Source organism: Hippocampus comes, unplaced genomic scaffold (genome assembly GCF_001891065.2).
Source record: "Hippocampus comes isolate QL1 unplaced genomic scaffold, H_comes_QL1_v1.1 scaffold80, whole genome shotgun sequence".
Classification (NCBI taxonomy): Eukaryota; Metazoa; Chordata; class Actinopteri; order Syngnathiformes; family Syngnathidae; genus Hippocampus; species Hippocampus comes.
In genome coordinates, this window is record NW_017806164.1 from 2,153,340 (window position 1) to 2,165,192 (window position 11,853).

General features: G+C 40.1%; 2 protein-coding genes across 2 annotated transcripts in view; both read left to right on the forward strand.

Annotated features, from left to right (window-relative positions):
• The window catches only part of smyd2a (SET and MYND domain containing 2a), an 8,412-nt gene extending 3,224 nt beyond the window's left edge, over nt 1-5,188 (forward strand). The window contains exons 5-12 of the mRNA XM_019895912.1: nt 72-199; nt 407-474; nt 1,466-1,568; nt 1,657-1,767; nt 2,656-2,779; nt 2,872-3,046; nt 3,231-3,339; nt 3,490-5,188. Of these exons, the coding sequence (XP_019751471.1) occupies nt 72-199; nt 407-474; nt 1,466-1,568; nt 1,657-1,767; nt 2,656-2,779; nt 2,872-3,046; nt 3,231-3,339; nt 3,490-3,573 (902 nt within the window). The 3' untranslated portion in view covers nt 3,574-5,188. The remainder of the gene's footprint in view (nt 1-71; nt 200-406; nt 475-1,465; nt 1,569-1,656; nt 1,768-2,655; nt 2,780-2,871; nt 3,047-3,230; nt 3,340-3,489) is intronic.
• Nucleotides 5,189-5,600: 412 nt separating this feature from the next.
• Nucleotides 5,601-11,712, forward strand: LOC109531495 (centromere protein F-like). The gene is made up of 16 exons (XM_019895808.1): nt 5,601-5,684; nt 6,550-6,725; nt 6,887-7,012; nt 7,439-7,509; nt 7,617-7,732; nt 7,848-7,939; nt 8,012-8,282; nt 8,881-9,083; nt 9,221-9,346; nt 9,435-9,563; nt 9,660-9,782; nt 10,067-10,202; nt 10,505-10,634; nt 10,710-10,989; nt 11,106-11,312; nt 11,407-11,712. Exons 2-16 carry the CDS (start codon nt 6,564-6,566, stop codon nt 11,617-11,619), a joined length of 2,385 nt encoding a protein of 794 aa, XP_019751367.1. The 5' UTR covers nt 5,601-5,684; nt 6,550-6,563; the 3' UTR covers nt 11,620-11,712.
• Nucleotides 11,713-11,853: the final 141 nt, after the last annotated feature.

Consider the following 11,853-nt stretch of genomic DNA (forward strand, 5'->3'; position numbering starts at 1 on the left):
TAGCCACACACCCCCCCCCCCCCCAACAAAAAATCCATCCGTTGTCTTGTTCTTTGATGTTTTTTTCCCAGATCTCGACAAAATGGACAGCGAGAAGGATGAAATGAACCAAACGGACATCGCCGCCCTGCACCACTTTTACGCCCACCACATCAGCAACATCCCGGATGACCTGGCACTCACTGAGCTTTTTGCACAAGTTTGTTGCCTCATTTACTCATGCATACACTGTACTGTAAACAGTGTTCCATTTCTAATTGAACGAGTGTTAATTACCCAAGAGAAAGTCAATGGTGCATTTTTGTTTGTCTGACATGCCTCAAGTAATGTGTTGAAAGACTTGTCAGTCTTACTCAGGGCTGCTGTTGTCCATCCTCTCAATGTTGCTGTTACTTTTTTTGTGCAGGTTAATTGCAACGGTTTCACAATAGAGGATGAGGAGCTCTCACATTTGGGATCAGCTGTTTTTCCAGAGTAAGTACACCAATGTCATCCTTTAACCGGAGTTAATGCTATTTTTTTTTTTTTTGGGACAACCAATTTGATCTTCATTCTTATAGATATCTTCGGGGCATTTGTTTGATCTAGTCCATAACCAGCATATTTTAAAAGTAGATGAAGCACAAACATGTAATTTGTCTTTCAGGCTCACATTGGACACATGTGTAATCGCAGTACAAAGTAAATAACCAAATAACGTAAGAAAAGAGGACATATGCAAGTAAAAGTAATACGATGCAGGAAGTTCTGTCGCATATGTTCTTTGACATCATACAGAGGTGTGAAAAAGTGGATGCCCCCTTCTTGATTTCGTTTTTTTTTTAACTGGCAAAGAGTCTTTCACATTTATGTGGAAATGTTTTGGCCCACTCTTCCTTGCACAATTGCTTTAATTCAGTGACACCGGAGGGTTCGATTATGAACAGCCCTTTAAAGGTTGTGCCACAGCATTTCAATCAGATTCAGATCTGGACTTTGACTTGGCCACTCCATAACCTTCATTTTGTGTTTTTTCAGCTATTTGGCAGTTTACCAACTGTGATGTTTTTGATCATCGTCATTGTTGTGATGCAAAACTCAAATGCACTTCAGTTTGAGATTGCGAACATTTGGCCAAATGTTGTCCCACAGGATTTTCTAGTAAAGAAAGCAGAATTCGGGTTTCATCAGTCAGAGCATGTCATCGGGGTCCTGAAATAGAAGCAGCCCCAGGCAATTACACTACGACCACCATATTTGACTCTTGGTTTGATGTTCTTTTTCTGAAACATTGTTACATTAACGGCAGGTGTAACAAGACAAATATTTTTCAAAAAGGTTAAACTTTTGTGTTGTCAGTCCATAGAATATTCTCCCTAAAGTCTTTGGAATTATTCAGATTTGACAGCACGTTCTGTATTAAATCAAGTAGATGTTCCTTCCCATGGCCGTTCTCCACTCATTATTCTGACGTGATTCCTTCCAGCGTAGCACTGATGAACCACAGCTGCAGTCCAAATGTCATTGTGACATACAAAGGCACAGTGGCAGAAGTAAGAGCTGTGAAGGAGATCAGCCCTGGAGAAGAGGTAAGCGTCTACTCACACACGTACTCGATCACATCTATTCCGAATCAAGGTCAGTTCGGGTTCACAGTTGTTTGTTTCCTTTCCTTAGGTCTTTAACAGTTACATCGACTTGCTTTACCCTACAGAGGACCGCAAGGAAAGGTTATTAGATTCCTACTTCTTCACATGCCAGTGTACAGAGTGCACAACCAAGTCAAAGGTACGAGTGTCTGCCCACATGCACACAAATAGTGGATGTAAAAAGTCAGCACACCCCTGTTCATATGGTAATTATTTTGTGAAATTAAAAAGATTCCACCAAAATTGATAATTTCTAAACGTTCTCCACCATTAATATGACCTATAACCTGATAAAACTTAAAAAAAAAAAAAAACTTTGTGAAGAGAAGGGAAAACAACAACTGAGATAATGTGACAGAACTGGGAAACGCCTACTGGAACATCTGCATTGTATTTAGGGTTAATCAAGAGACTTTAAACGACAGTCAGTAACACTTGTGTGCTTACTCCCATTTTGGATGAATTTTAATGTCATTGGGTAATTCTGAACCCAGCCATAACCCCAGATATAAAAGGGTGTGCACACTTCTGCAAGCACATTTTCTCTCATGTTTACTTCCCCTCTAAAAAATGTTTTTTTTTCCTTCAGTTGAATTGTACACGTCATAGATCACAATAATTAGTGGAAAGGGTTTTGCAATTATTGATCTCTCGGTTTTTTTTTTGGGGGGGATTACAAAATCTTAGCATTTGAACAAGGATATGTAAACTTTGCATAGTCACTGTAAATGTGGACCTTCGAATAGGCCCTCATTCATCTTTGTAATGATAACATGTTGAATGACTGAATTCTTTTATATGCTGAAAGACAAGAATAAATCACTAAGAAAAATTAATAATGCAATCAAATTCTACCCAAATTTAATTTGCTGCATGTTAAATGATTGTGTTGTAAAACAATTTCAAATAACCTGACGACTGAAGAATTTATTTGTAATTGCTCAAAGCATGTTTTTTGTTTCATTCACAACCCATTCAGTAAAAGATTCTATGATATCAAGTCATGTTTCTCTCTCTTTGATCATAGGACAAAGAGAAGACGGAAATCCGCAAGCTGAGTTCCGGAGCACCTGAGCCAGAGGAAATCCGAGCCATGGTCCGATACGCCAAGAATGTCATCGAGGAATTCAGGAGAGCAAAACATTATAAGAATATCCTTTTCCACCCCTTCTCACATTTTTTTCTTTTTATTCTTAAATAAGTTCGATAACTTCACTCGTGACCCCTTGACTCTCTCTCGCACGCCCGAGCGAGCTGCTGGAAATGTGTGAACTCAGTCAGGAGAAGATGGGCACCATATTTGCAGACACGAACGTCTACATGCTGCACATGATGTATCAAGCCATGGGTGTCTGCCTCTACATGCAGGACTGGGACGGAGCCATGGACTACGGGGAGAAAATCATACAGCCATACAGGTAGAACATCCAGTATGGTTATTACTGTCCCTACAGTTCATTGCTTCACATTCACACACTAGCCACAAAAATGGGTACAGTACAGCTGTGAATCAAAAACTGAGCACGTATGAAAGGAGATATCGTGTGTGCGCAAGTGTCCCTAATGAAATGGCCAATAATTTGATAACCTTGCTCTCTGCAGTGTGCACTACCCGGCTTACTCTCTGAATGTGGCATCCATGTATCTGAAGCTGGGTCGCTTGTATTTGGGGCTGGAGAAGAAGACACAAGGAGTCAAAGCTCTGAAGAAGGTATGATAAAACATTCTGTTCTGGTGGTATACTGCATTAAATAAATAAATGTAGAGTGCATTTGGAAAAACATGCTCCAGAGAGTTTTAAGGTTGTGAACGCTTAAGCAGGGAAAAGAAACACCTCACTGTCCCTTTTTTTTGTTTGCAGGCACTGGCCATCATGGAGGTGGCTCATGGGAAAGATCACCATTATGTTGCAGAAGTCAAACGGGAGATTGAGGAGCAGACATAAAAAGAAAAAGGAATCAATAACCGAGGAGAGGAAAGCACACACACTGACTACATGGCTTGGGCCTTTTTTTTCCATCTTCTTTGTCTTGCTTCAGAAACGATTTGCTGTCATCTCTTCAAATTTTTGCTGAAGATGAGTACAAGCACCTTGTCACTGGCACACTTAAAAGGAAAACGATTTCCAAAGATTTCAGTTTTTTTGGGTCTGCTGTGGGCCATTTCTTTGACTTTATATCAGCATCATTTGTAACAAGAGCATTTTGACTCTGCCTTGCAAGATGCCTTCCGGACAAAACAGATGTCTTGGTTGGTGTTTCTTATGTCTTTAAATTCTCGTTTGTAATGTAATCTAAAGACTGAGCGTACATCATCAGGGACTCTGTAGCAACAAAAGAGAAAATGCGAACACTTGTCATGGGTCAGTGAGTTTTTGGTTTGTGTCTGTCATGTTTGCTTTAGCTTAAAAAAAAAAAAAAAAGACCTGCATGTTTTTTATAATTTGTTGTTGTTGTTTGTATGAGGCTTGTTGACCAAAAACACCACGGGCTTTAGTGAACTGTCCTGTTCTGAGTGGACATTCATCAAACACATTTAGGTACACCTGCACGAAGCGATGGCAGGAAACACTTCCAAATACATATTTTTCAATTAATCCCGCTTTGACGTCAATCAAAACTGAGCTTCATGTTTGTAAAGTCAGACTTTCTAATACGTTTTGGGGAATTCCTTGAATGAATATTTACAGTAATTGAAAAATACAGTACAAAATGTGTAAAATATCTGCTGGTCTGAGGCTAGCAAAACCATCTGTTTAAGCAAGTTTGTCAAGACCAACAAACGGTATTTAATTTATTTATTTTTCTCCTCTAAATATTTATGAAGCTGAGTATTTGACCAGAATATCATTGTGTTGTAGTCAGCTACTGTTTGCATACGTTTTAACAATTGAGTTGAATTATTGGCTCGTCGTGGAAGCTTGCTGTTGGAATTCTTTAACTTTGAATGAGTTCTTTTGGAAATCATTTCTGAGACTGCGTTACAAAGACTATATCACTTCTACTGGGTTTGCAAGGTCGCAATGCAGGGTTCATGTTCAAACAAGATGATGTCATTTGTGGCAAGCTTCACAGTTTTATGTCAGTCGTTTGATGGATCTTAATCATGCAATGCCAGCATGTATCTGTAGCGTTTCCACTTTTCTTCTTTCAATCATGGGTCCAGCTTACCTCTTGTCATGAGTTGTCTCACAATCGGTAGCAACTTCTGCACACAGGTGACATCGGCTCTGGTCTGTAAAATCGGGTGCATGACATGATGAGCTGTGCAACTGGATTGCAGAGTTACATTTAAGGGCTGTTGGTGATTCAGCATAATTGAGATAAATGCGCCTCTTTCCCAGTACTGTCATAAAACAAGACTAAACGTGTGGCACACGTTAAAAAAAGCCCAATCAATACACTCTAAATTCTGCATGAGCAAAAGTGTTTTGGTTGCATTTAACAAACTGTTAGTTTGTCAGGCATGGATAGTTATAGTACTTGTGGAATGCACATTAAAATATCTTTCTGTACTCGTCAGTGAATTCTAATAAATGGCATTATGGTCCTCAATTACAATCAGTAGTGTTTATTTTGGAGTAATGACAGCAATTGCCTTATTGAATTGTCTTATGACGCGTTGTGTGCGTGTACCGAATAAAATGGCTCATTTTGGGTCATTTATTTAAACTGCGTATGTCAATATGAATACAACTACACAAAAGTAAAAGGAAAGAAAATACCATGATCACTCTATTGTATACATAGTTTATACTGTATTTCATCGTTGTATCTATATCTTGAATGTCTCTAAAATGCAAAAAAAGCATCCATTTGAAGAACGAAAAGAAATGGGGGGAAAAAAATTGCTGAAAGATGTATGCACATACAACACATCGCCACGTGGTGGCACTGTGAAATGGTTTGTGTCTAAACCAATCATGTCGGGCGTTCAAGGTACGTCATGAGCTGTAGCCAATGACTGTCGAGCTGTAGGAAATGCGATTTGTTTTTTTAGAATTTGAATTTTCAACGAAACTCGTCAACAATCGTCGCCGAGAAGCATCGCGCCAAAGTAAGTTTTCATATTTACATTTGGGTGAATGCCTTGTCGTGTCATCATAAATAAACACGTTGCCCGATATTTCCCTCTGTGCCAATTCAATATTAAGAGTAAAGCTGACTTGTAGCTTAATTCCATGTTTAACGACAGACTAATGCTAAATCTAACGGTCAGCAAGTTCGTGCCTTCGGTACCATTTATCTTAAACTTATTACTATCAAAATCTTTCTTACAACCAAAACAAACTTAAGTCATCTTATTAACCTTGGTTTAATGATTGTTATCACAACAATACATCAGATAAAACTGAGTTCGTCACATACTAGTCCTGATTGTTAAAAATGCATTAGACAACGTTGGTAAACATAATGGCTATTTGGGATTAGCTCGAACAACATGTATTTAATATACCTTTTATAAATTAGTAAAAAAAAATACTACAGTCTCGATAGTGTGCAGACGTGTGCACATTGCAGCATGACGTCTTTGATCCAGTGGTGAAAAGGACACTTTGATTCGCTCCTCTTTCATCTATAATTGCTTCAGACAACAAAGTGCATGCAGCAGAGTGGTTAAGATTGCACGATTGTCTGTCTCTCATGTGTTGTCCTGTTTTATTTTGTCATTTTTTGTTAACTTTTCTTTTGATGGTGGCTCGGACACCCGCAGCGGCTCCTCTTGTTTTATGTTGAGAGGGAAGAACTTTCATCTCTGCTGTATGTTACGCACATTTGACAATAAAGTTGTATTCAATTCAATACCCCTTGAAATGCGAGTAAAATAGATTTTCAGCTCCTGTAGATATGACTTACTGTTTCAATTCATTTGTCCGTATAGTTTTGTTCTTACTCTAACCCAGCTCTTGTTTGATATCTAGCCAGGTGAGTGACCATGAGCTGGGCGGGGGAGGAGTGGAAGGATGGACTTCCAGGGAAGGCCCTGCAGAAGATCCAGGAGATGGAAGTACAGCTGGACAAAGTGAAAAAGGAGAGAACTCAAAAACAGTTCCAGCTTGACTCTCTGGAGGCAGCCCTGCAAAAGCAGAAACAAAAGGTCAGTGGTCAAAAGGGTTTTTATGGTTGGATTCTTAACCCTGGTGAGTGAAATTGTGTTCTTTCGTTGAGGGAAATTGTAAGTTGCATGGCTGCTCATTAAAAAATGCACCAAGGGGAAAAATCTATTCTAAACTGTATTGTATTTTATTTTTTATATAGGTGGACAGTGAGCGCAATGAAGCGTCTGCTTTGAAAAGAGAGAACCAGTCTTTAGTAGAGTCATGTGACTCTGTAGAGAAAGCTCGCCAAAAGGTTTTACACGATCTAGGGGTCAAAGAGCAGCAGGTGAGTTAGAGTTAAGTCAACTCTAAATAGGTTTAATTATCGGGCAGTAATTCGTACCATATTCCACTGTCATGAAGGTATAAATTGAAGTATTTCAAGACTGAATTTGAGATATTAAGAGAAAGTCATTCAGAAATCATCACATCAGCAACGTCATTATCAAGCATGTGTTTATGTAAATGTTCATGTTTGAATCTCATATTGGAAATTGTCTTGTTGGCGTTGTCTGATCATTGATCGACTGAGGTAGCTTTTATTTTAAATACAATATTGTTCCATGTGCAATACTACGATTGTTTGGCATAACAATATTCAACAGTAACTCAAATACGCAAACTATAGTTAAGAGCAAATTTAAGCAAATGTCCTGTGGGGCACATCTAAAATCAAAATGTGCACTATGTAAATTACTTTGTTTTAATAAAGGTGAGATATTTGGAGGGCCAGCTCAACACTTGCAGAAAGACCATAGAGCGACTAGAGCAAGAGCTTAAGAAGTGAGTTGTCTTTTTTTCTTTTGTGCAAATTTTCACTGAACAAAAGTTACTGTGAAAGTGCATCACTCATCCGAGACCACCAAATAAAATCTGATTTTGCCTTTCAGGTACAAAAATGAGCTGGATCGGTCTCAACCTGCTGGCTCTTCCTCCTTGGATCTGCAGCCATTTGTTACTCCACAGAAGAGTTTCTCCACTCCAGTTTCTGTTTACAAACAGCAAGGTATCCAGCTACTGTGAACCTGCACTACCTAACTTTTTAAGCTTCAATAAGTATTGTGGCACCGGCAAGAACACGTTTCACAAATCTGACTTGTAAACTTGTACATTTGCTGCAGATAACAAACTAGAGGATCTCCAAGAGAAATATAACCTGGAAGTAGAAGAAAGAAGAAAGCTGGAGAATGAACTCAAAGTTCTGCAGGTCAAAGTAAGTATGTCAGTCATAATCACTGAAAGTCTTGTGTGTAATGTACATTTTGCAAACTTCTTTCTTTTGTAGCTGTTGAATCAGTCCTCGGCCAGCGTGAACCACAAGGACATTGCTCTTCGCCAAGCTGGATCCTCTATTTTCCCATGGCAGCAACAAGATCAGGCGCACACCCGCCAGTCTCAGGAAATTACTGAAACACCTCTGAAGAGGCGTGGCACGTCCCTTTGGGATGCCCGCGAGGAAACGCCCATCAAACCCAGCCAGCGGATGAGCTGTACCAGAACAGCAGCGAGTCCGGCTGGATCCCAACAAATGGAACAACTGAAAATGCTCAATCAAGGTACTGTTCACATTATATGCACATAGAAACTAAAATATTACCTCTGTAATATAATAATCTATAATATAATTTTTACAAATGGCAAGTCTTATGATTCACTCCTAGCATATTCAGTTTCGACAAAATTAACTTTTGCCCTTTAATAGGTAATATTGAGCGTGTAAGTATAAATTTTAACGTTACAGGCTCTGTCTCCTCCCAACGGCAATCTCTATTTCGAATAAGTGACTAAGTTCCGACTTAGTGTTTTATTTACATGCAGAAAAATTATTTCATATTTTTTAAGAAAGCAGGGATCCTATAGCTTAAAAACTTGATGGAGAAAAACTGAGATCTGTTTTGGATTCGGCTCCCAAACATTAGTTAAAGACAGCTGTTGACCTTACTCAATTAAAAATTGTTTTCCCCAGTGTTATGTGTCCATATCAATTCTTCTCTGAAAAAAAAGAAGTGAGCATAATTGTGTTTGTGAAAGCACACGTTTTGATACAGCACACATTAAAGTGGATTTGTAACTGTCCTGAATTATTGTCTTATGGTGTTTATCTTTTCAGATGGCTGGCATAATTGAGAAACATATTCATCATGTTTGTTTCAGAGCTGCGTGGCCGTGTGTCAGAGCTGGAGAGGAGCATGTGCAGTCACGAGAGAGAGATTAGTAGCCAGGCCTCCAAACTGCAGGACCTTCAAGTCCAACTGAACCAGGCCCGCAAAGACCTGACTGAACGGGACCGAGACTTGACCAAGACGACCCACGAGCTGCGTCAGACCACAGACAGACATCAGCAGCTTGAGGTCAAGGTAGGGCACGATTTTATTTCATTCTATTCCTACTACTTCTACTAATATTTTATTTTTGTCCATTAAACCATGTAGAAGAGGAATGCGTGAAATCTTCTGGCAATGGTTATTTCAATGTTTCTGCTTCTTTTTCTTAGTATTCTTCAGTAGAGCAGAAGCTGAAGCAAGTTACTGAAGAAATGAGCTGTCAGAGACACAACGCTGAGAGCTGCAGACGAGCCCTGGAACAGAAGGTCAAGGACCAGGAGAGAGATAGTCAGAAGGTGCAATGACACAGAGCCCGACCGCCATCTGGCCTTTTAAATGTGATACAATTAAAACATAACACCTTATTAATTTCACTGGATGTAGGAGCTCGCCCAGCTGCAAAGATCCAATCAGACTTTGGAGCAACAAATGGAGCAGACCAGAACTAAGTTAACACAAGAGATCCAACAATACAAAAAAGACAACAATATACTTCAGACTGATTTGGAGAAAGTAAGTCAGCTTGAGTTTAATTTATTCTCAGTTAAATTTTCCATGTTCAGCTCTGTGTCATTGTTATCGTCAAATCGTCGTCTTGCCTTGCTCTAGATGTCTTCTCAGAGGAGTCAGCTGGAGAGGGAGGTGGAGGAGCAGAAACAGAAGCTGCTGCGCTCACAGCAGAGCCTCCAGGCCAGCCAGACCAAAGAGGAGGACCTCTGCAAGAAACTAAAGGTAACTTTAAATGGCTTCTTCCATTTTTGTCTCACCTGACTCTTTCTGTTCCGAACTGTTGATTTACCAGTACAAGTCTACTCTACTATTTGCTTTCACTGAAACAGCCACTTGCAGTCTGGAATTCAATATAATGTACCGGTAATCGTTTTGTCCTGTCATTGTTTTGCCTTTGTGGCATTAGAGCACTGGTTTCATAACATAGTGATGAATGCTGTATAAACACACATTTTAATAGCCTGTCTTCTGTACATCATCTCAGTTAAGTTTCTTTCTGATTCCAGGAGGACCAGCGAGAGAAGAACAGCATTTCTGTCCAGTTGGACCAGAGCAAAATGCGTCTGTCACAACTGGAGGACGAGAAGAAGACCTCGGACCAGAGTCTGAAATGCACCCAAGGACGCCTGGATGATCTAAAAGGTAACTTGCTGGTAGCAACATATGGCCTGCGATCCACATAAAGCCTGCTCTGTTTTTAAATTTGGCCCACCAAGCATTTACATTATTAATTAACCTGTAGTGGTTGTTGTATTAAATTAGCTGATTCTTTTTTTTTTTTTTTTTAAAAAGGTCTATGTATTGATTTTTGAAATTAATATATCAAACTCCACAAGTATTTTGAAAATCAATGACCACGTAAACCAAACGTGGCCATTGAGCACAAGTTTCCCCAACTCTGCATTAGAGGTTAACCAGCTCATTTTTCATTTATTTTTCCTCAGCAAAATGCGAAAGTCAAAATGAAGCGCTGAAGAGACTTCAATGCAAACTGGAGCAGCAGTCGCAAACGTCGACGCTGGAGCTGGAAAACCAAAGGAAGATGCTCTCTGATGCGGAGGCTAAAAATGAATGGTGGGTGAAGAAAAGCTCCATTATTATTCCTTGAGTTGAGGAGAGTCAATCAACTTTGTTGCCATCACATTGTAGGTCCCAGAAGGAAATGCAGAAACAGAAGCAAGCAGAGGAGCAGTTGACCAACAAGTTGGCAGAGGCTATAAAAGAGGGTCAAGAGCTGAAGAAAAATCTTGGCGCCAGTCATGACGAGTGCAAGCAGTTGACCCAAAAGCATCAAGCTCTATTGGATTGGAAAAATGACAAGGATAAACTCATCAACAATGCAGAGGCCATGCAGAAGGAACTCACTGACAAAATCGGTGCCTTGGACAAAAGTCTGACCTCGCATAATGAGGCTAACGAAGAATTGAAGGTAAAGGGGTAGCAAGTCCTGAGATTTATCCAACCAAATACATCAGGAGGAGACATCACTGAATGTCGTTCTTCATTTGGTTAAACTCCACCGCAGTAATTGTTCCTGTATTGTAGAAGCAACTGAGGTGTGCAGAGGAGGACCAGGCGAGGCTGTCAGCACATATTGACAGCCTGAAGGGAGAACTCCTCATCAAGAGTACAGAATTGGAAGAAAGAGAGCATCAGTACAAGGATCTCCAGACTAAATCTTCTGAGGCTGAACAGAAACGCACCAAAGATCTGGAAAATGTTGGTGCGCAGGTGACCCACCTTGAAACGCAGGTGAATTTCTATGATTACTTTTAGCTGTCTTCAGTAAATTTCCTGCTGAACCGCTGCACTGGTCGGCTTTCCACAAATCATTTGATCCATTCAGGTCAAAGATCTGCAGTTGCAGCTGAAAAGGGAGATTGCTCGAGCAGAGCAGGCCGAGAAGAGCATCACCCAGCTGCAGCACGAGCAGCGAGCATCCTCCGACCTGGCGCGCTCCAAAGAACAGCTGATTGAACTTGGCCAAGCTGAAATACGCCAGCTGAGGGACACCCTTGCTCAGGCTACTGCTGAGCTCGAAGAGAGAAATTTAAGGTGAGACATTGATTTGCTGCTCTATCTACCTCTGCCTTAAAATGTTTATTACTCTACTTATGCAACAAATGGTCGCTTCTCCAATAGACACTGTGCCTCCGTAAATTGAGGCGTGTCATTGAACATATCCTTTTTTCCCCCCTTTGGAGACTGAATGAAATGCGGTGGCTGTTCGGCCTGTCTCGATAACAGATTTTTTTAGGATGATATAATTTCCCAGAAACACTTTTTTTTTTTT